The 23,961-nt window shown below is 41.7% G+C and overlaps 1 protein-coding gene across 2 annotated transcripts in view; it reads left to right on the forward strand.

The window, feature by feature from the left end:
• dspa (desmoplakin a) overlaps nt 1-19,693 on the forward strand; it is a 36,302-nt gene extending 16,609 nt beyond the window's left edge. The window contains exons 8-24 of one of the 2 annotated variants that reach the window (XM_022665517.2): nt 270-374; nt 1,236-1,331; nt 1,411-1,536; nt 2,384-2,536; nt 2,774-2,928; nt 5,131-5,257; nt 5,420-5,606; nt 6,457-6,740; nt 7,866-8,044; nt 8,466-8,604; nt 8,968-9,161; nt 9,986-10,148; nt 10,938-11,021; nt 11,151-11,258; nt 11,877-11,975; nt 13,549-15,375; nt 15,947-19,693. In XM_022665517.2, the coding sequence (XP_022521238.2) occupies nt 270-374; nt 1,236-1,331; nt 1,411-1,536; nt 2,384-2,536; nt 2,774-2,928; nt 5,131-5,257; nt 5,420-5,606; nt 6,457-6,740; nt 7,866-8,044; nt 8,466-8,604; nt 8,968-9,161; nt 9,986-10,148; nt 10,938-11,021; nt 11,151-11,258; nt 11,877-11,975; nt 13,549-15,375; nt 15,947-19,171 (7,251 nt within the window). In that variant the 3' untranslated portion in view covers nt 19,172-19,693. The remainder of the gene's footprint in view (nt 1-269; nt 375-1,235; nt 1,332-1,410; nt 1,537-2,383; nt 2,537-2,773; nt 2,929-5,130; nt 5,258-5,419; nt 5,607-6,456; nt 6,741-7,865; nt 8,045-8,465; nt 8,605-8,967; nt 9,162-9,985; nt 10,149-10,937; nt 11,022-11,150; nt 11,259-11,876; nt 11,976-13,548; nt 15,376-15,946) is intronic. The other variant, XM_022665518.2, reaches the window with a different exon arrangement.
• Nucleotides 19,694-23,961: the final 4,268 nt, after the last annotated feature.

The raw sequence follows: 23,961 nt of genomic DNA on the forward strand, positions 1-23,961 counted from the left end.
CCTAAACCCTACACCCTACCCTTTACACTGTACACCCTAAACCCTACACCCTACCCTTTACACTGTACACCCTAAACCCTACACCCTACACCATACCATACACCCTACCCCCTACACCCTACACTTTACACTGTACACTCTAAACCCTACACCCCATACCCTACATCCTAAACCCTACACCCTAAAAACTGAGGGCTAGGGCTTAGTGGTAGTGCAGAGGGGGAAATTGGATTGACAGCAGTGAGTCTGATGGACTGTTTGTGTTCCAGTGTCTGATGAGGGATCTGGAGGAGAAGGAGAAAGATCTCAACAAGCTGAAGACCAAAGTGGACCAACTGCTGAAGAACCAGCACCCGGCCTCCGATAAGATCGAGGTGAGTTACAGAGCTGTGCTATAGACCTGTGTTTATAGACCTGTGTTTATAGACCTGTGTTTATAGACCTGTGTTTATAGACCTGTGTTTATAGACTTGTGTTTATAGACCTGTGTTTATAGTGCTGTGTTCATAGTGCTGTGTTCATAGAGCCATGTTGTAGATCCGTGTTAGTGTTGTGTTTATAGAGCCGTGTTGTAGAGCCGTGTTAGTGTTGTGTTTATAGAGCCGTGTTTATAGAGCTGTGTTTATAGAGCCATGTTGTAGATCCGTGTTAGTGTTGTGTTTATAGAGCCGTGTTTATAGAGCTGGGTTTATAGAGCCGTGTTGTAGAGCCATGTTAGTGTTGAGTTTATAGTGCTGTGTTCATAGTGCTGTGTTCATAGTGCTGTGTTCATAGTGCTGTGTTCATAGTGCTGTGTTCATAGAGCCATGTTTTAGATCAGTGTTAGTGTTGTGTTTATAGAGCCGTGTTCATAGAGCTGTGTTCATAGAGCTGTGTTCATAGAGCTGTGTTCATAGAGCTGTGTTCATAGAGCTGTGTTTATAGAGCCGTGTAGTAGAGCCGTGTTAGTGTTGTGTTAGTGTTGTGTTTATAGAGCCGTGTTTATAGAGCTGTGTTTATAGAGCTGTGTTTATAGAGCTCTGTTTATAGAGCTGTGTTCATAGAGCAGTGTGTTGTAGAGCTGTGTTAGTGTTGTGTTTATAGAGCCGTGTTTATAGAGCCGTGTTTATAGAGCCGTGTTTATAGAGCCGTGTTTATAGAGTCGTGTTCATAGAGCCGTGTTCATAGAGCCGTGTTCATAGAGCCGTGTTCATAGAGCTGTGTTTATAGAGCCGTGTTGTGGTTGTTTATCTCAGGCCTACATGGACACACTACAGACTCAGTGGAGTTGGCTGCTCCAGATCACTAAGTGCATCCACGTGCACCTGAAAGAGAACTCCGCCTACAGCCAGGTACACCAACAACACCTTACAGATATTTCTACTGGAGTGTGATACGGATCAGTGTTCTGATTGGGTTATTCTGTTGCAGTTCTTTAAAGAGGCGAACGAGACGTACACCAAACTGCAGAAAGATCACGAGAACATCTGCAAGAAGTTCACCTGTGATAAATCCACCCCTCTGGAGAACCTGACGGAACTGCTGAGGAACCTGGAGGTGCGTCAGTCAGTGTTAACATTCATTAGTTTAACGTTATTCTGTGTTAAACTTAATCTGCTGTAACGTTAATCTGTGTTAACGTTAATCTGCAGTAACATTTTTCTGTGTTAATGCTAATCTAATGTAGAATTATTGTGTGTTAGCGTTAATCTGTGTTAGCATTCATCTGTGTTAACGTTAATCTGTGTTAGCCTTAATCTGTGTTAACATTAATCTGAGTTAGCGTTAGTCTGAGTTAGCGTTAGTCTGAGTTAGCGTTAGTCTGAGTTAGCGTTAGTCTGAGTTAGCGTTAGTCTGTGCTAGCGTTAATCTGTGCTAGCGTTAATCTGTGCTAGCGTTAATCTGTGCTAGCGTTAATCTGTGTCAGTGTTAATCTGTGCTAGCGTTAATCTGTGCTAGCGTTAATCTGTGTTAACGTTAATCTGTGCTAGCGTTAATCTGTGCTAGCGTTAATCTGTGCTAGCGTTAATCTGTGCTAGCGTTAATCTGTGTCAGTGTTAATCTGTGCTAGCGTTAATCTGTGTTAACGTTAACCTGTGTCAGCGTTAATCTGTGCTAGCGTTAATCTGTGCTAGCGTTAATCTGTGCTAGCGTTAATCTGTGCTAGCGTTAATCTGTGTTAATGTTAATCTATGTTAATGTTAATCAGTGTTAGCGTTAATCTGTGTTAATGTTAATCTATGTTAATGTTAATCTATGTTAATGTTAATCTGTGTTAATGTTAATCTGTGTTAATGTTAATCTATGTTAATGTTAATCTGTGTTAATGTTAATCAGTGTTAGCGTTAATCTGTGTTAATGTTACTCTGTGTTAATGTTAATCTGTGTTAATGTTAATCTGCAGAGGGAGAAGGAGCGTCTGTTGGAGAATAAGCGTCAGGTTCAGACTCTGGTTAATAAATCGAAGAGTATCGTCCGTCTGAAACCGAGATACCCAGAGGAGAAGAGCGGCGGCCAGGTCATCGTCCAAGCCCTCTGCGACTTCAAACAGGACCAGGTACCTCACCTGTCTCACCCTCAAACTCACTATCACCTCAAACTCACTATCACCTTAAACAGGACCAGGTACCTCACCTGTCTCACCCTCAGTAATATTCGCGGTTTTAACAAGAACGTATTAAACATATTAAGTCTGTGTTTGTGTGTTTCTGTATATGTGTGTGATTAATCTGTGCGTGATTAATCTGTGTATGATTAATCTGTGTGTGATTAACCTGTGTGTGTGTGTGTGTAGAAGGGTATACTTAAGGGGAACGAGGCAATCCTGAAGGATAACACTCAGCGCAGTAAGTGGCAGGTGACGGGACCCGGAGGACTGGACATGCTGGTGCCCTCAGTCTGTTTAATGATCCCCCCACCCAACCCCCTCAGCATCAACCTCGCCACCAAGTATGATACACACACACACACACACACAAAATATTATATATTCACCATATACAGTGTTGGGAAGTAACGGATTACATGTAACGGCGTTACGTAATCAGATTACAAATTATAAGTAACTGTAATCCGTTACAGTTACTGCTTCAGTAAGTGGTAATCAGATTACAGTTACTCTGCTAAAATAAAAGGGTTACATTGCGGTACTTTCCTATTTTTGCTCTTCCAACACTGACAAAACGCAAATAACATTTCGCGGTGAAATCGCTCTGATATGACAGGGAACTGTCTGCCCCTCGTCCCATCTCGCGGCACACACACACACACACACACACACACACAGGGAGGAGGGGCAGACAGCGGCTCCGCACACACAACGAGACGAAATTAACTGACATTTTGGTCAACGAATAAAAACGAGACGAAAACGTTTGGCAGAGACGAAATCCAATCAGAACTGATTTAGTTCTGTGAAAGGTAGGGACCAGTTAGGAAGAGATCCAATCACTGCTACTTTAGCGAAGGTGGAGAGGCGGGATAAGCGGGGTACTCAACCAATCAGTACCTGTTTTTCCTGCAGTAGCGTCGCGCGCTCAGTTACAAACCCGGGAATTAAACTGTCGATACTTACGGAGCTCGACTGGAAGTTAAAAGTGTTCAGCAGGGAGAGAGAGAGAGAGAGGGGAGAGGCGATAGGCGATATATTTCTCCTCTGACGTCGCGAAAAACAAGATAACGTGTAAACCGCGTGGAGCGACTCCATCTCCGGTAAAAACACCACTAATCTTTCAGCTTCTGCAGAGCAGAGTCACACAGATCTCCATGCAGAGATCAGCGTTTTAATACTGATGTTATTTCATGAGCTGATGTGTTTAACTCAGCAGTGCACTAAAACACAGAACTGATACAGAACCCTAACTCATTAAGATCAGATCATCTGTTTAGTCTCACAGTGGGAAAGATATAGCTAGTGTTAAATCAGGAACAGGTCAGAAAGAAACTCAATAATATAACCAAAATAAAACAATAAAATAAGTGAATCTATGAACCCAAAAGTCTGTGTAAAGTTCCTTACAGCACTTTCTCATAAGTTTCTCACTTTAACTCATGAAGTCTCTCAGTACATCCTGAGAGCATCTCTACAGGACAGTGTGTGAAGGTGTGTTCATTTATAGACTGTAGCTCCAGTAGGTGTGCTGGGTTAGTGCTGGAGATAAAACTAGATCATTTAAAAGCTGTTTTTGCATCTACAGCTCTGTTTAAACTATAATTAAACTATTCAGATGTTTTATGACCTGATTTCTAGAGCAAAATTTTAAATGTAAAATATATATAGTCACACACCTATAATAATAATAATAATAATATACATTAAATCATATATAAATATATTTCACATTCAAACATTAACAATATTACTCAAGTGGTTATTAAACGTTTCATTTCGTATACATGTAGAGTTAATAATTCAAGGGAACTGATGAAAAAGCATTTACATTTACACCCTTTACATTTTAGTCGACTAAATTTACTGTAATTTTAGTAGACTATATTCTTATGACATTAAGTTGACTAAAACTAAGTCGACTAAATTACTGAATTGTGACTAAAACTAAATGCTATTTTCGTCACAAAACTATGACTAAGACTAAATCATAATTTGTTGTCAAAATTAACACTGGAGGCAAACCTGCAAATAGATAACTTACAGTTGTTGTTACATTGTTTGGTTTTAAATGGTTTTATTATCAATTTATAGAAGTGTTTCATAAAATAGTTTGATGAAATGGTTTCATAAGTATTTTTATAGAGTGATTGAAAAGGCTGTTTTATTCGTTTATCTATTTGTTAACTGGAAAGAAAAATAAAATAATAATATGCAATATGTGGTTGCTACATTCATTCAGGCTTAAAAAAATGACAATATTGTAAGTAATCCAAAGTAATCAGATTACGTTACTCACTTGAAGTAATGTAACTGATTACGTTACAAATTACATTTTGAGTGATGTAATCAGTAATCTGTAAGGGATTACATTTTAAAAGTAACCTTCCCAACACTGACCATATACATGTACAGCCTGTGCGAGCGCCTTATGCAGCTGCCTACGTTTATACTGCCTGAATGAAACAGTGATTAAGAGATGTGATGTAGTAAGTTATTATATATAAACATGTATATGTAACATTTCTTCTGTTGATTGACAGAAACGAGCAGTACTACGAGGCCATCATGGCGATCTGGAACCAGCTGTACATCAACATCAAAAGCCTGATCAGCTGGCAGTACTGCATGAAGGACGTCCAGTACATCAACTCCCTCACTCTCAGCATGGTAAGCCCCGCCCCTATTAAACACTTTGCATCAACATGCTCTTAAACCCTGCAGAGGGTTTCAGAACGCTGTAATAGAGTAACTCGTGGGTTCTGACTCAGTATATGACTGGTTGTTATCTAGAACCTGTTCTAGAAGCTGACGTTCTCCGGTTCTCTTTAGCTCTCACAGATGAAGCCGGAGGAGTACCGGAACATCATTAAGAGTCTGGAGCTGCACTACCAGGACTTCCTGCGGCTCAGCCACGGCTCTGAGATGTTCGGGGCGGAGGACAAGTCCAGGATCGAGGCCGAGTACAACGGAGCTCAGAGCCACTACGAGGTCCTGCTGACCAAACTGCCCAACTACAGTACGAACCTCGAAATACTGAGCCAACTTTAAACTCTCTGTACTTTACTTTCAGTTTTATTTGATTGCAGACAGAATGAACCATAGATATTCATTCCTGCATTTCAGCCCTGCTGCACATTCCAAAAACGTTACCAATTTAGGGCAAATATTGATAAGAAAATCATGATTATGTATTGAAGCAGAATGTAGAAAAGATAGAGTCTCTGAGAGTAAAGTCCAGTTTAAACGTCTGTGTCGAGTCAGTGCGCTGTGTACGGTGTAGCCTGTGCGAGAGCCCTACGCAGCTGCCTGTTTTCATACTGCTGCATTAACGTGTCTGCAACTCCGCGTCACTCTGCAGTTTAAACTGTAAGGGAGGGAATGTGTGGGCGGGAACAGGAGGCTCAGTGGACCTATCACAGCTGCTGCTGTAGTTACATTACTGGGGAGGTGCGCGTTGGGCTACAGCATAAGGTTCACGGCTACGTTTAGGTTATTCTGTAGGATCAATACAGAAGTAAAAATTGGCCTTGAAGAAGTTCAGATGATCTCCTGTTTGTGACAAATATGAGAGAAAAGGATTGAAATGTTCCTCAAAGAAATGCTGGAATGGATTTGCATATTTTCCCCTCCATATCCCATAATATCATGAAACCATTCAAGGAATGGGGAGAAACTAACATCTAAAACACATTATAAAGTGGTAAATTGATGGATATTAATACATTTTAAAATTGCACAGATTCAATTTTCTGCAATCAAATAAAAGCAGAAGGAAATTTTCCCAACTGCATGTTGTAGTTCTGACTCTGTAAACAGTAGTAATAGTTAGTAACAGTAGTGCATCCTTGTGTGTGTGTGTGTTGTAGCTGTAGTTGACGCGCCGCCTGCAGCAGTGGTAGTGGAAAAGGTGGTTGTGACTGGTGTCACAGCAGAACCGACGATGGTGGAACCCAATGTGGCGCGTCAGAAAGGCACAGTTAGTTCCTCTTCCTCCTCCTCAGCTTCCTCACTCAGCCTGAACCTGCTGACCCAGATCCACACACTGCGGCGCCGCCTAGAGGCCGCCGAGACCGGCCTGAGCCAGCACCTGCACGTCCCCCTGAAGGACAACAGCGTCCAGGAGTGTTCCCACCGACTGCAGCTCCTGCAGGTAAAAACACCCCACTTACAGGATCAATACATGATTATAAATGTATTCTGAGTAATATTTATTGATTTACATGTACAGAAACAGATAAAGATAGTGTGTAACACTTGTAACACTGTAGACGTCTCAGCATGTAGAGAGTTGTAGAGGTTCCTAATGTTCCTCCTGTGATAATCCATCCCATAATAACTCCAGTATTCAAAGTGTCAAAGTGTTTTTTTATTGTCATTTCAGCTATATACAGAGTACACAGTGAAACGAAACAACGTTCCTCCAGGGACCATGGTGCACATAAACACAGTGTAGACAGAACAATAGTGCAACAGTACAAAAGTGCAGACAGACAATACAACACAATACAGACAAAGAATAATAAATAACAAGACAGTGTGCAAATTATGCAGTGTGCAAAAAGTGTGCAAAAAAGACCAGTGAGGTAGTAATTACCTCTATTACACAGTGTGCAATAGAGTCCAGTGAGGTCCAGTGAGTTCTCTATATACAGTAGCTGCAGATTGGGTGGTAGAGGGTATAGGAGTGTTGATAGAGCGTCCAATAGAAACACATCCCCCACATTTACTATAATCAGGGATTATAGATCGGGAGATACAGCAGCTGGACATGGTGTAGTATCTGCAGTATCTTCAGGTGTCTTTGGGCTGTTAAAATTCCTGTAATAAAGACCAGGTGAAAATATAACAATTGTAATTCACATTATGACATCAGACCTTCTGGGCATGTGAGGCGTGATAATAAACTGTTGATCTTCACACAGATTAGTTGTTTTTCTATACCAAGATCAAATCAGCTCTCGTCTTTCTGAAGATGACCTGCTGCCATTCTGTGGCGTCAGCACTGCTGCAGTGTCATTGTAATGGCCTGCACTGTGTGCATGTAGTCCTCTGTCGTGCAGCCGTCTGCCAACAGTGCTGGCACTGACAGGATAACTGATGGAGATCATCACCGCTCTGCACTGCACTTCACATGTCTGACTTTGTTGGTTCTCCTGTCAGTTGTCAGTGTAGATCTCCTAGATCCTTCATGTTGCCGCCAGCAGAGGTCTATGGTAATATTCATATGGTTGTGTGGGGTTGTCTAATTGTGTGTAATTGTGTGTGTGTTGTGCAGGGTGTTCACCATGATCTGGACTCTCTGCGGGATGAGTACCTGCGGGTGAGGGAGCTGGTGGTGAGGCAGCTGGAGGGAACCGCTGACCCAGAGCAGGCCAAGTTTCTGCGCGCTGAACTCGACCTCATCAACCAGAAGCTGGGCAGTCTGCAGGGCTTCTCCGCCGCCTACCTGCAGAGGTACCCTCTCAACCACCTAGCAACAACATAGCAACCACTGAGGAACATGTTAACCAAATACTGTAGCAACTACATAGCAACAACCTAGCAAATACCAGGGAGAAAAAACTTCAACTTCATAGCAACTACTTGGAAAAATTCTAGCAACTCCTTGGACTCCATCAACTGTTTAGAAACAACTACTTAAAAACACCTTCTTATTCAATGTTTTCATTTCAGTCTCAAACGCATTAAGAGACAAGAAATTCAAGTAATTAACTCTTGATGAGTTCAGCACAGCTGTTAACTGAAAGCCTGAATTCCAGGTGACTCTACCTCATAAAGCTGACTGAGAAAATCCAGCAGAGATGTTCAAAACTGATCATCTAAACAAGAGGAGATACTATGAAGAATCTAAAATCTAAAATATATCTGTGTTCAGGCTGACGGCTCTGAGAGCTCTGCTCCAGTCTCTGAACCGGGCTGAGGACATCATTAAGGTTCATGAGGCTCGACTGACCGAGAAAGAGACCAGCTCTCTGGATCCGAGCCAACTGCAGGATTACTGCAACACACTGAAGGTCAGAACGCACACACACACATACACATTATACACTCACACACACACACATTACACACACACACACACACACACACACACTGTGTAGAACTCTTAATACAGTGGTAAAAACAAAGGATCGGGACTAAACCAGGAATAAAGCAGGTCGATATCTCAGTATCGTCCTTATCAGAACCTCCCTGTTCTCAGACGCTCTCTCTCGTGGTTCTGGTGTTGGTGTTGGTGTTGGTGCGGTGTTTTACTGGTTATACTGGTGTAGTTCTGGTGTTGGTGTTGGTGCGGTGTTTTACTGGTTATACTGGTGTAGTTCTGGTGTTGGTGTTGGTGAAGTGTTTTACTGGTTATACTGGTTTGTGTTGTGCAGGGGATGAAGGGGGATCTAGATCAGAAGGAGGACATCCTGACCGCTCTGGAGTCTGAACTCTCTCAGGCCATCCACTGGAACAACCAGATAGACCAGAACTTCCACCAGTGCGACGTGGACCTGGCCAAGTACTCCGAGCTGGTGGGACAGATGGGAGACCGCTGGCGCCGTATTCAGACCCAATTCAACAGCAGGTAAAACACACAGAGGGGTTTTTGGGTAATTCACAGCTCCATTAACCTGAGTTAGCTTAGCATGGCCCAAAATTAAGGTTTATATTTTACTGGCAGCAAAAGTGACAAACCTGGCTGGCTGCTGTCAATAACTAATGGGAGCGCCCCCTTGAGGTGGTTTCTAATAACTGTCATCTGTGCTGGGGGCAGGATGGGAATTGGGGGTAGAGCAGGGAGATAGTTCAGCTTCCTCACAGCCTGGTTGTTGTAGCAGGACTGAACCTGAAACTTCGAAGTTCTGTTATCCTGGAATTGTTTGTGTTTTAGTGTGAATAGACTGATTAAGCTATTTAAAGGTGATAAATATGTTGTAACATTTGGTACTTTGACATGGTGGGTGTGTTTAGTTTGTATAAAAAACCTTAAGCAGTTTAGGTGCACTTTAAAAATCTGAATCTTGATTAAGTGTTGTTTCACTAATCAAGATATTTTGAGGGGTTTGTCAAAAACTTGGTAAAGTGTAATTATGTTTATGTTTATATAGGTAAAGTCTTTGTTAATAAATCAGTCACACTAGTATTCTGTTATAATTATGATTAAAAACTGTAATGCTGGAGAATAAAAGTGTAATAGATCATTTATTTTTTTCTCCATCGCACACATCAAATCTCCTCTCTCTCTTTACTGCAGGTGAGATACGTTATATTAGATCAGTGTTCTGGATCACGGGCCTGGCACTATGCTATACAACAGAATCTTAGAATTATTAGAATCACTAAATCTAATTGAGTTTTTTTTTTTAGTTCTGAATGAGTTAGCTGATTTTGTGTGTCTGTGTGCATCAGGCTGTGGGATCTGGAGAAGCAGGAGAAGCAGCTGAAGCATTATCACCAGTCCAGCTCTCAGCTCAGTGATTGGATCGACGGTGCCCGCCAGCGCCTGGACGGCCTTCAGACCGCCAAGTTCTCCAGCGTCCAGAGCCTGATGGACCAGCTGAACCAGCAGAAGGTCAGCCTGGCTTCTTATTGAGTATCTGGTAAAACGATGGAAGGAGGTTACTCATCAATCACACCTGCAGTTTACAGTGTGAACTCTTCAGTCCATTTCAAAAACAAAACAAAACAAAAGTGTAACTCTATGAGACACCAAAAGTAGATAATTAGTAAAAAGATGATTTCTTAATTAGTTGAAAGCTTATGAAAAGATTGGAGCTCTGAAAACTTCTCAAGATCCTAAACAGAACCTGAAGTTAGAAGTGCAGTCCCTTGTTTATGTAACCAATATTTAACACTTTTAATTGACTCAGACTTTACTTTATTGTCCCCCCACAGGAATTTTTTCTGCATCCTGGTAACCTAGACTAGTGCAATCATTTAGACACAGATGCACTGCAACAAACATGACACCAAAGAAAATGAATATGTTTTTATGTTTATAAAGCGCATTTAAACCGAAGTTCTGAACACTTAAAATCCAAAAGAGAAAATTAGAATACAGAATATCAAACAGAATATTTGTAGATAAAAAAGCACAATGAGAAAATTATGTTTTCAGCGTTGTTTAGAAACCTAACACAGACTAATAACCGTATTCCTCTGTTAGAAGTAAGAAATGTGATAGGTGGAGGTACAAATTAACTAATGTTCAGCAGGAGAATGCTCGTCCCCACGCCGCTCCCTCAGGAATCTCTCCACCAGGCTACAGCTGTTCTCTGGCCGTGAATCTGAGAGTTTATGACTGATTTGTGTAAAATGTGACATGTTGGTGTGATGGGCGTGGTTTGTGTGTGATTGACAGGCGCTGCACTCTGAGATCAAAGGGAAGAAGGAGAAGGTGGAGGACGTGATGAAGGACTCCAGCCTGTGCGCCGCCTCCATTAAGGTGATGCTCTTTATCCCATCAGCGAATAGGTCTGACCCAGCGGATCCAGAGGTTCTCCGGCACCTCCTCTGCTCGGTTCTGCCGGTGGTTCTAGTTGGTTCTGAGGTTCTAATCTGGTTTGTGTTTCAGGATTATGAGCTTCAGCTGGCGTCCTACAGCGCCGGCCTGGAGACGCTGCTGAACATCCCCATAAAGAGGACAATGCTGCAGTCCCCAGCAACCACTCTGAACCAGGAGGTCCGTACTTACTCCGCACTCCTGACACTCAGCCATCACCCCATCACCAGGGGGCGCCACTGCACTACCCATAGTCCTATAGTACACTGAGGGGTGGAGTCAGGGAGCAGGAGACAAGCTGATAGGTCGATGATGAATGAAAGATCTGGAAAAGATCTCAGAATGGTTTTGGAGTTCTGAAGTTGTTAGATTGTTTACACCAATCTAAAAAAAAAAAAAAAACACTGGGTACTCTTTAAATTATTTCTGAATATGAATTAAAACTTCTAATTCAACTAATGAAGATAAATAATGTATTTTTATATATATAGACTGTTTTATCATAAAAAATAAAAGTATTTTTGCTACAAAGAAAAAAAGGCATTACATATAGAAATATTTTCAAAACAGATGAAAATTCAGTTATAATTTGTCTCAGAGAAAAAGTAAAAATGTTTTTACTAAAAAGAAAAAATAAGTGTTTACAAAAGAGACAAAAAGTATTTTTTACTATTTAATAAATATAGAAGCATAATTATTTCTGGGTTTATTGGGTTTCTGAATTATATGATTAAATGATGATGATGGTGATTATGATGGTGGTGGTTCTGATCTGTTGCTCTGGTTGTTCTGATTCAGTCGGCAGATCTTCAGTCCCGTTATATCGAGCTGCTGACCCGATCCAGCGATTACTACAAGTTCCTCGGGGAGATGCTGAAGAGCATGGAGGAGCTGAAGGTGAGAAATAACCACTCCATCAGAACATCTGTATCTTGAGCCCACTCACACAACTATTTCTCATTTACTTATTTATTAATTTATTCACTGATTAATGAAGGAATTAACGACTGAATAGAAATAGTATAAATTGTTTAGACAAATGCAAAGAACATCAAACAGACCAAATCAGACTATCTACAACACTGGGACAACCACACCGGAACCCAGTCCAAATTACAATGCTATTGGGCCCTAAACAGACCGTATGAATTAGCAGAGTATCTCTACACCGTCAGAGATCCACAGCACAGACAGATACTGACCAAGTACCGGCTGAGTGACCACAGCCTGGCCGTAGAGACCGGCAGGTATAAACAGTCCTGGCTGCCCAGAGAGGAACGAGTGTGTGGTCACTGTGAGAGCGGTGAGGTCGAGACAGAACTGCACTTCCTCCTGCACTGTACAAAATATAACCTTATTAGAAATAATTTCACCCAAAAACTTAGAAATACCCACCCAAACCTAAAAACCCTGAGCGAATGTGAATTGGCAAAAATATTTCTTGGTGAAGGAAAAACAGCACCTCTTGCGGCTAAATATGTGGCAACTTGTCACCGCCTGAAGGACAGTGAGTAACGCCCCTAATAAACAACTGCTAATATTATTATACTAGATCATTATAATCACTATAATTTTTTTATTATTACTATTGTTATTATTATTGTTGTTTTTACTATTATCATCATTGTTATTATTATTATTATTGTGATTTTTTTATTATTATTATTATTATTTCTTTAATTAATTGATGTTTATGTTTCATCGTTGTTTCACTATAGGTTTGGTTTTGATATTTGTGTGCTTTGGCAACATTGTTTTTTTTTAAAAACAGTCATGCTAATAAAGCCAATTTGAATTGAATTGAATTGAGTCCAGAAATCTGTAGGTTTATCGGAGGCTGTGTTCAAATTACCAGGTTGAGGTGAAATTCGTAGGCATGAAACACGATGATGGATGATTGATGGATGATTGGATCAGATCTTTTGCGTTGTTTTGTTGGTCGCATGAACGTAGTGCTGTTCTGGGCAGAATCTGATCTCTTTTAATGTGTAGAGCCCAAAATTCTCAAAATTGAAAAGGGCCAATTTACTGTTTCATAATCACTCTGTACATCACTGATCAAATCTGATAAATTCTCATGTAGTATTGTGTAGCGTTTAAATCAGTAATGCACAAAAATCTATAAAAAATGTTATTTATACTCTGAGGTAATTGGCTGTAGCCACAGTATATCTCTTAAAATGTAAAAAAAAACACATCTATAATTGTCTTTGGTTCCTTGGTTGGTTCCTGTTGAGAAAGTTACCTTCTATTATGCATCTGTCTAATTATGTGCAGAGTTGTGTTTTAATGAAGTTATTGGATCAGACTTACAAAGGATGAACAAAAGAACAGCTCTTTAGAATGAACCTTCCGATATGAATGGAGTTGCCTCTGGTTTGTTACTGTTAAATTTAACTGTGCCAGTTTCCCCCTTACTGTTCGTACTGTTCACGCTAATCTCTTTTATCTGGTCTTCTGTTTTGTTTAGATGCGAAACACTAAAATTGAGCTTTTGGAGGAGGAGCTTAGGCGCCTGAGGGATGACCTCCAGGATCGCTCCCAGAAGAACAAGTCAATGGAGGATGCCTTAGCCCGCTACCAACTGGAGCTTTCCCAGTCTAAAGAGCAGCTGATCTCGATGGAGGAGATTAAGAGTACAGAGGCCATGAGATATAATGCCACTAAGGACAACCTGGATGCCACCCAAACCCAGCTGAGGGACCTTAACGAGCAGGTGGCTCGCCTCACGCTGCTTATCGAAGAGGAGAAGCGCAAGCGGAGGCTGGCAGAGGAGCGTTACACCAGCCAGCAGACCGAGTACGAAACCGCCATTCGCAAACGACAGAAAGAGCTTGATGATCTTAACTGGTCCAAGATCGACTTTGAGAAGGCCATCAAAGAAAAGGAAAGGGAAATCGAGCGGCTGAAGATGCAGCTGGAGGACGAGGCCTCCCGGCGCCGGGCGGCAGAGTCCGAGACCTCTAAGGTAAGAAACCAGTTCAACCAGGAAATCTCTAGCCTAAAACAAACGTATGAGTCTGAGATCCACGTCACCAAGACCACTGTGCTCAAGGCCACGCAGCAGAAGGAGGAGGACAATACCACTCTGAAGATGCAGCTGGAAAGGCTCTCTGATGAGAAAAGGAACCTAGAAGAGGAGCTCAGGAGGCTCCGGATCTCAATCAGCCAGACGGAAGAAGCCAGGAAAAGGGCAGAGAATGAGGCCCACCAGCAGAGGTCCACCGGAACAGAGGAGAACAGGAGAAGAAAGGAACTCGAGATACAGGTTCAAACCATCACTCGCCAGAGAACTGAACTGGAATCAGGATACAAGGAACAACTTGCACGGGCCAACACCGACGCCCAGGAAAAGACCAGGCAGATTGCTCTTCTAAGACAGAACCTGGAGGATGAAACCCGACGGAGGAAAGCTCTTGAAGTAGAGAACCAGAACCTTAAGCAGTCTGGGGATGAACTTCTTGCCAAGCACACGTCGTCTTTGGAAGTCATCAACAAGCTGAAGTTGTCCGAGCAGGAGGCGAACCTATTTCGCATTGAGCTGCAGAAGCAAACCAGCGAGAAAGGCAAAGTGGAGCAAAATGCTTCCAGGCTACAGACTCGCATCAGAGATCTCCAAGCCATGATGGACAACCTTGAAGCTGAACTAGAGAAAGAGAAGAAGAACACCCAGGATGAACTCACAAGAAGAAAGAGAATAGAGGCAGAGCTGGAACGGGTGAATAATACCTGCAAAGAGTACACCACTACCATCAATACTCTGCGTATCCACAAGGAGGAGGAGAGTGCAACGGGTCGAAGGTACGAGCAGGACCTCCGTCGCCTCCAGGATGAGCTGGACAAGAGCCTGAGGGAGCACAAAGCCACCTCTGAAACTCTTGCCAAGTTGGCAGCTGAACTGAAAGTTCTACAGCAGCAACTGCTTCAGGAGCAAGCCAAGGTCCGGGAGGTCAACCTACGCAACGAGACCCTGTACAAGACCATCGAGGAGAAAAGCAGAGTGCTGAACGAGACCACCACTGAGGTTGAGAAACTACAGAGCCTCACTCAAAAGCTCACCAAAGAACGTCTGAAGCTAGAGGAGGAGCTGAGGGCCGTACGCCAAGAACGGGACGACTTGAACAGCAACCGGAACAGCATTCAGAGTGAACACACCACCCAGCTGTCAGCCATACAGATCCAGCTGCAGAGTGCCAATAAGAGAGGCCTGGAGCACCAGGCTCTTATTAATGAGCTGACAAAAGAGAGGGAAAATTTAAAGGCGGAAATTGCCAAAATCCTAAAGCAGTCTACGGAGGTATTTTGTGGATAATTATATTAACAAATACACCAAAATTCTGCACATATCAGCTTTGCTTAATAGATCACAGTACACGTAATCAGTTAAGATATGTGCTCTGCAGCTCTGCTCTGTGCATGCCTTTCAATTCAGTCTCTTTCTCTGGCAACTTTTATTTGTTTCATTGTTTTATTCCCATTTGAAAGCTTAATGTAGCAGTTTTCTAATCATAGTTGTGCTTTTGCTTCTTGCAATATGCCATTAATCATATCTCTGTGTGAAAGTATTGACATTCATTTGTTTGGTTGCACTTTATTTGGATAGTACACTTCACGTGTTTTGTAAATGCTAAATAAAAAACTAAATATATCCAAAATATATCCTAAACTACCTTAACTATCACTAAATCACACCCTAAACCTTCACTTTTGTTTAACCAGGTAGTAGGTAAATCTGAAGGTAATCTGTAAGAGCAGGAGGGGCAATTTCAACATCTGTAGACAGCAGGATGAACTGTACTATCCAATAAAGTGAGACCATCCATGCCCCGTTTTTGATAGTAATAAAGTTTTGTGTTTGTGTTTTCCAGACATCTCTGATGATCCATGAATCTCAGACCCGCTATAATGAAATCCTGCAAGAAAGGGATGGCCTCCTGGGCAAGCTCAAACTGCTGGAGATGGACAAAGGGAAGCAGCAGCGCTACGAGGAAGAGCTGAGTCGCATCAAGGTCTCTCTGGAATCTGAGCTCCGTCAGAAGCAGCGTCTCCAGGAGGAAATGGACAAGCTTCGCAAGGACTTCAACTACTGGAAAAGCCAGTATGAGATAAAGGAAGGTCAGATTAGACAGTGCGAGACAGATAAAGACAAGGCAGAGAGAGAGAGGGCTTCCTTACGCAGTGAGATCGCAAGACTGACTGCTGAGCTGAGGAGCATGGAGGAGCGATACCGAACCCGCCTGCAAAGCACCGAATCCCAGGTGTCTGTACTTACCCAGAAGAGGGAGGCTTTGGAAAGAGAGCTGATAAAGTTGCGACAGCGCCCGGATGCCTTCTCTAAGCAGACCCAGACAGATGAGAAGGTGACCACAATTGACCCCACAAAGCTGGTTTTCGATGGTATTCGGCAAAAAGTCACTGCTCACCAGCTTTGCGACTGTGGCATCATTGACACATCTACCCTCGAAAAGTTGCTGAAGGGTCAGAAGACTGTGCAAGAGGTTACTGTGGATATTCAGCTCAATCTTAAGGGCACAGGAGTCATCGCCGGTGTGGCTCAAGGCTCCCAGACTAGGCTTCCAATCACTGAAGCCAGGAGTAAGAACCTGCTGAGTCCAGAGAGCGCCATAATGCTCCTGGAAGCCCAAGCAGCAACAGGCCACATCATCGATCCAAAGTTTAATGAGAAGATGTCCGTCGATGCTGCCTGCTCCAGAGGCGTTGTTGACACTGATGATAGGGATGCTCTGATCACAGCTGAGGCTGCTTGCACCGGATTCAAGGATCCGTACACAGGCAAACTCCTATCGGTTGGACAGGCCTGCAAGAAAGGTCGACTTGACAAGGAGACGGCACTTCGGCTCCTCCAGGCTCAAGAAGCAGTAGGAGGTATCATTGACCCAGTTCTAAGCATATTCCTGCCTAAAGATGTTGCCTTAGATCGCAACTTGATTGATGAAGATCTGTACCGTGCACTCAACAAGAAGCCAACCTGCTACATTGACCCAGCAAATGAAGAGAAGATAAGCTACAGTGAACTGAGAAAGACCTGCACCACAGAACCTGCAACAGGCCTCCTGCTTCTTCGTGCAAAAGACAAGTCAACTACAGTCCAGGGCATCCGTGGCCAGGTCACCCTCTCTCAGCTTGTCAATTCCAACTTGATTAACCAGTCTGATGTGGAGAAAGTAAACCAAGGCCTGCTCACTACCAAAGATATCGAGAACAGGCTGAAGACCTACCTGGGTGGCTCCAGCTGCATTGCCGGCATTTATGATGAGTCCCTTGATAGAGTCTTGCCATTCTACCAGGCCTTAAAAGAAGGACTTCTCCGTCCAGGGACCACACTGGAGCTCCTGGAAGCTCAGGCTGCCTCTGGTTTCATGATTGATCCAGTTAACAATGTATGCATGACGGTGGAAGAGGCTTGGAAGAGAGGTCTAGTGGGAAAAGAATACAAAGACAAACTTCTGTCTGCAGAGAGGGGTGTCACTGGATACAAAGATCCCAATACAGGGAAGCTCATTTCACTGTTTCAGGCAATCGAGAAAGGCCTTATCGAAAAGGGTCACGGCATTCGGCTCCTGGAGGCCCAGATTGCCAGTGGTGGCATTATAGATCCTATAGAGAGCCACCGCATCGATGTGGAAGTCGCGTACAAGAGAGGCTACTTCGACCGGGAGATGAACGACATCCTGACGTACGAAGGAGATGACACAAAGGGCTTCTTTGACCCGAACACTCAGGAGAACCTGACATATCTGCAACTGAAGAAGAGATGCGTTACAGATCCTAAGACTGGTCTTATGCTTTTGCCTCTGCATGACAAGAAGAAGCCAAAACAGCAGGCGAGCCAGAAAAACACCCTCCGCAAGAGACGAGTGGTGATCGTAGACCCCGACACTGGCAAAGAGATGTCTGTACGAGAGGCTTACCACAGAGAGCTGATTGACTATGACACTTTCCTGGATCTTTCTGAGCAAGAGTGCGAGTGGGAGGAGATCACCATTACAGATACGGATGGCAACACCCGGCTAGTCATTGTTGACCGTAAAACAGGCAACCAGTATGACATTCAAGATTCCCTGAACAAGGGTGTTATTTCTAAAGCTTCCTTAGATCAATACCGTTCAGGATCGCTGACCCTCAACCAGTTTGCTAATCTTATTACTAGCAAATCCAGCAATCCTGAGCTTTCTATCTGCACCAGCGTTGCAGAAGATGTGTGCAGTAGCTCCACAGAGGTTGCACCGTCTTCCCCCACCGTCCGCAAACGTCTTGCTAGCGTCTCCATCACTCTCTCACCTCCTGCTGAAATACTGGATGACCAGAGCCCAGTAGCAGCCATCTTTGACACAGAAACTCTGGAGAAGATCACAATCTCTGAAGCACAGAGACGTGGACTAGTGGACTCCATCACCAGCCAACGTCTCCTGGAGGCCCAGGCCTGCACTGGAGGCATCATCAACCCTGCCACAGGCCAGAGGCTGTCTCTGCAGGATGCTGTACATCAGAGCGTCATCGATGAGGACATGGCGACCAAACTAAAACCTGCTCAGAAAGCGTACGTTGGCTTTGAAGACGTGAAGACCAAAAGGAAGATGGCTGCTGCAGAGGCTATAAAAGAGAAGTGGCTGCCGTATGAGGCCGGGCAGAGGTTCCTGGAGTTCCAGTATCTGACAGGAGGACTTATGGAACCAGAGGCCAGCAAGAGAGTCAGTATCGAGGAGGCCATTCGCAGAGGATGGTTGGATGGAAAAGGAGCCCAGAAGCTGCAGGACACAAGGAACTACGTGAAGAACCTCACCTGCCCCAAAACCAAGCTGAAAATCTCCTACAAAGAAGCGATGGATAACTGCATGGTGGAGGAAAACAATGGGATGAAGATGCTCCAGGCCTCTTCTATGTCCACAAAGGGTATCAGCAGCCCCTACAACGTCTCCTCCGGACCCGGCTCCCGCACCGGATCCCGCAGCGGCTCCAGAACCGGATCCAGGAGTGGATCACGAAGAGGCAGCGTAGATTACTCCTCCACCTACTCCTACAGCTACTCCGCCACCACATCCCGCGACTTCAGCTCCGGATCCTTCTCTTAACCTCCAGAGTACACTACTCACTAATACTCCCGTAAACACAGTTACTCTTTTACTTATAACTACAGTCCATACTCATATTCCATTTATCTCTAGGTGTTCAGTTTAATTAGGGTTAGGGATCATATATAACAGGAATGATGTGTCCTCATTTACAACTAATTAATATTCACATTTTCTTTGGGTTTCTATTAAGATTTTTTATGTCGAATTTGATCATTTTTTGTCTGTTTTGATTTATCAGTAGAGTTATTCATATCACAATAGAATTTCTAAACAAATAATATTATTAATTTGCTGTTAAAATAAGTTAAAATGATCAAATATTAAATATTTCCTAAATGTTTTATGTGTGGTAATTTGCTGAGTGTAGAAATATAATTTGAATGATGTAGAATTGCTAAAAAAAATGCTAATCTTCTGAATTCAGAGACAATTAGTAAATATTTTATATATTTGGATTTTTTTGAAAAATGGAAGTAGTTTGCTTTAAGAAAATAAAAAATAATTGATTTATTCTTAAAACATTCTGTTGCCTCTTATTTAATGTTGTCTAATTGTACTCACTGAGATATGTGTGTAATAGTGTATTTTAATATATTAATATACAATTTATGATTTCAGAATTGGATCAAAACATCAACACTATAAAAAAACACTTCACTGCTAGCAGAGAACATTATAAGAATTTCAGCTTTAAAAAGTTTTTTCTAAAATGTGCTTTTTCACTTTTTTTTTTTTAAGTTTGTTTAGAATGACTGTAAACTAATAAGAAGTAAAGTAAGAGCTTTAAGTGAGTGAATCTATTATCTAGTACAAATATTAGTAGAATTTACGTATCTGAATTTTTAATTGTGGAAAATAAACTGCAGTTGCTGTTAAATTTTAACTTTTATTGAAGTTCATTCGTCTTATAAATATAAAATTTATAAAGCACAACATTAAAAAAGCACTAGAAGGTTAAATCTGGGCTGTTTATGAACAAATCAGAAAAATCACGTCACCAACATGAGCTTCTGACCGTTAAGAACCTTTAAATAAAGATCTAATAACAAAATGTTTGTGAACAAGTATCAATCACAAGTGTATAAAATATAGAGGAAACATATAAGACCCTCTTTTTTGTATTCTATTATTATTAAGTGATATTAAAAAGTTGTATCTGTGTTTCAGGTACAGAATGGAGGAGTAGGTTACAGGGGAGTTGTTGTAAAGTTCTGTTTATGGTGTTTGGGATTTACTGAGTTCCAGAAAAAAAGTATATATGTATATATAGACATTTATTTATATATGTATATATATATATATAAAATTTCTTTTTTCATTTTGTCACCTTTCTAAAATTGACTTTGTACCCTAAATCCTCTCCTCCTGATTCTGAGCACCTGTGGTAAAATCTCCTCCACCCTCAGCTGATCAGATCATTTGATTTAGAATAATGATTTTTTAACAGAGTAATTTAATTTATTAGCGAATTTATAAGTGATTTAGGTAATATAATATTTAGGTATAATATAAAGTTTATTTCTTATTAATAAAGACCATAGGCTATAAATATTACAGAGTTCTTTACTCTTTTTATTGAGTTTTATTGAGAATTTTTATCAGTTATTTAGCAAATACGTTTTTGTCATATCTACATATATCCACAGGAACTGTTATTGTATAAATGGAAACAGCTCTCTTCATATTGGGAAATATACTATATATATACAGCTCTGAAAAAAAAATGAAGGTCGCACTTCAGTTTCTGAATCAGATTCTCTGATGTTGCTATTTATAGGTTTATGTTTGAGTAAAATGAACATTGTTGTTTTATTCTATAAACTACAGACAACATTTCTCCCAAATTCCAAATAAAAATATTCTCATTTAGAGCATTTATTTACAGAAAATGAGAAATGACTGAAATAACAAAAAAGATGCAGAGCTTTCAGACCTCAAATAATACAAAGAAAACAAGTTCATATTCATAAAGTTTTAAGAGTTCAGAAATAATCAATATTTGGTGGAATAACCCTGGTTTTTAATCACAGTTTTGTTTTCATGCATCTTGGCATCATGTTCTCCTCCACCAGTCTTACACACTGCTTTTGGATAACTTTATGCTGCTTTACTCCTGGTGTAAAAATTCAAGCAGTTCAGTTTGGTGGTTTGATGGTTTGTGATCATCCATCTTCCTCTTGATTATATTCCAGAGGTTTTTAATTTGATAAAATCAAAGAAACTCATCATTTTTAAATGCTCTCTTATGATTTTCCACATTTGTATACTTCATTATATTTCAGTGTGGAGACTCTCTATGAAACAATACTACAGTATTTTATTATATAGTTCCTCACAGTTTATCAAACAGCATTACTGCCCACCATGATCCCGACCCCCTGACCACACCTCCAGCAGCCTAAACCCATAAACCTCTCAGAACATGATCTTTAGTGGAGTTGCGAGGTTCTTGCTCTGAAGCGTCTGGCTGTGTTTGGACTCGGGCGGGTTCGGGGGTTAATTGAGGTCTCTGGATGTAAATGAGATAAGCATCGTTTCTAAAGCGGGAAGATCTCCGGGTTCAGAGAGGACACGCCCCCCAAAAAAACATCTCCACGCCCCCCCTGCACATCTCCACGCCCCCCCCAAAAAACATCTCCACGCCCCCCTCCCCCCAAAAAACATCTCCACAGGCTTTGATAAAGTTAAGAGCAGAAGACCCAGAGTCCTCTCAGATCTGCTCATGGAGAAAATGATAATCCCTGATACTAATGACCTCCTTTCTTCCCCATCTTTCTCTCTCAGATGGAGACGGTGGAGATATCTCAGACCTAAAGACTAATCCCCAGACCTAAAGATCCACTTGATTTACTGCTTTAAACGTCCTTTTGATCAACATTCCATTATCTGCTCCAATCATCTTCCATTGTCTCTTCAGAGAGAGACTCAATTTAGAGAACAATCAAAATGACCAAACCAGAGCTTCTCAATCTCCGTCCACCATCTGCTCCTCCAGAGCCTTCAGTCCGACACAGAGATATCAGAAAATATCCATATCTCAAGATTTAGATTTGTATTACTCAGTTATCATTTTTAAAATCACAGTATTGATTCGAAATTATTAGTTTAGATATAATGTTTAGGGGGGAGAAATTATTCATTTGGTTTTGCATTGAAATCCACCCACTAAGGTGCATTGTTGATGTCCCAGTGTTCTGATTGGATAAAAAGATAAAAAAACTTTTATTTAGATATTATGGGTATGAACAGAAAATCATTTTAATAGGATGAAAGAGACCAAATCATGAGTTATTGAAACCCTGTATTGCGATATGTTTTGTATTGCCAAGTTCTGCCAATTAAATGCCATATATTACAATATATGCGATATATTTGTTAAATATTTAGTAGAAGTCAAACATTAAAAGCTGTTGGCTCCATGTCTAATTCCATGTTTGAGCTATAGAGGGGTGTAAACTCTCCGTATTGATCTGTAGAGCAGTGGAACTGTGTTTGATCATTATACAACAATCTGCATCCAACTCCTTCTAACATTATCAATAAAAAATCATCTTGGTTTTAAATGCAATCAAATCATCACTGCAATAATCAATAAGAATATAAAAACACCAAAGTCTAGTAGAAAGTCTTCTCCAGACAGTAGAGACAGTTACTCCAACAAAAGTAGGATAAACTCTTTTAATACCATTAATTTCAGGAGGAACGTTGATTTAGTTTGAGTTACAATACATTTGTTTATACGTTTGTTTTTTTGGTTATAGTGTATGTATATATTTAGATTTAGGTCTTTAGAGATGTAAACGCTGCCGCTCAGGCTGCCAAACGCTCCTACTTTCATTCAGCACCAGATACGGTTCAGCATTTCATCCAGTGCCAAAATCTCCCACCTCAGTTCACCAGAACCAGCGTCTCCAGCCCCGTAACTAACAGCGTTAATCACTACAGCTTTTTACAGCTCAAAAGAGTCTATTATTAAACAGATCTGCCTTTAAATAAAGCGCTTCTTCTTTATTCAGCCAATCAGAAAACTGCACAGGGTTCTTCTTTTAAAACATGGTACTGTAACAGTAAATATATCCTCCAGGTTCTACAGATAAATACATTCACTTTTAGATAGTTTATCTATATTGCACACTTACTGTTAAATCTGTGGAAGCTATCTGATCCTGGTGCAGTGTGTACGGTTCTGTGTTTGGGTTTGTAAATTAAAGCGTAATTATTAACTTTTCCATCAGTGTATCCTAATAAAGCGCACTGTAGCTGGACTGTAGCAAGTCACTAACAAACCAGTGATAATAAGCCCCTCCCCTAAACTAGTGCAGAAAAGGTTCTGAATCATTTATTCATGGTGAGAGTGAGGTGAGAGGAGTGTGAGGTGAGAGGAGTGTGAGGTGAAAATAGTGTGAGGTAAGAGGAGTGTGAGGTGAGAGGAGTGTGAGGTAAGAGGAGTGTGAGGTGAGAGGAGTGAGGTGAGAGGAGTGTGAGGTAAGAGGAGTGTGAGGTGAGAGGAGTGTGAGGTGAGAGGAGTGTGAGGTAAGAGGAGTGTGAGGTGAGAGGAGTGTGAGGTGAGAGGAGTGTGAGGTAAGAGGAGTGAGGTGAGAGGAGTGTGAGGTAAGAGGAGTGTGAGGTGAGAGGAGTGTGAGGTGAGGTGAGTGTGAGGTAAGAGGAGTGTGAGGTGAGAGGAGTGTGAGGTAAGAGGAGTGTGAGGTGAGAGGAGTGTGAGGTGAGAGGAGTGTGAGGTGAGAGGAGTGTGAGGTGAGAGGAGTGTGAGGTAAGAGGAGTGTGAG

This window comes from Astyanax mexicanus, chromosome 8 (genome assembly GCF_023375975.1).
Source record: "Astyanax mexicanus isolate ESR-SI-001 chromosome 8, AstMex3_surface, whole genome shotgun sequence".
NCBI lineage: Eukaryota > Metazoa > Chordata > Actinopteri > Characiformes > Acestrorhamphidae > Astyanax > Astyanax mexicanus.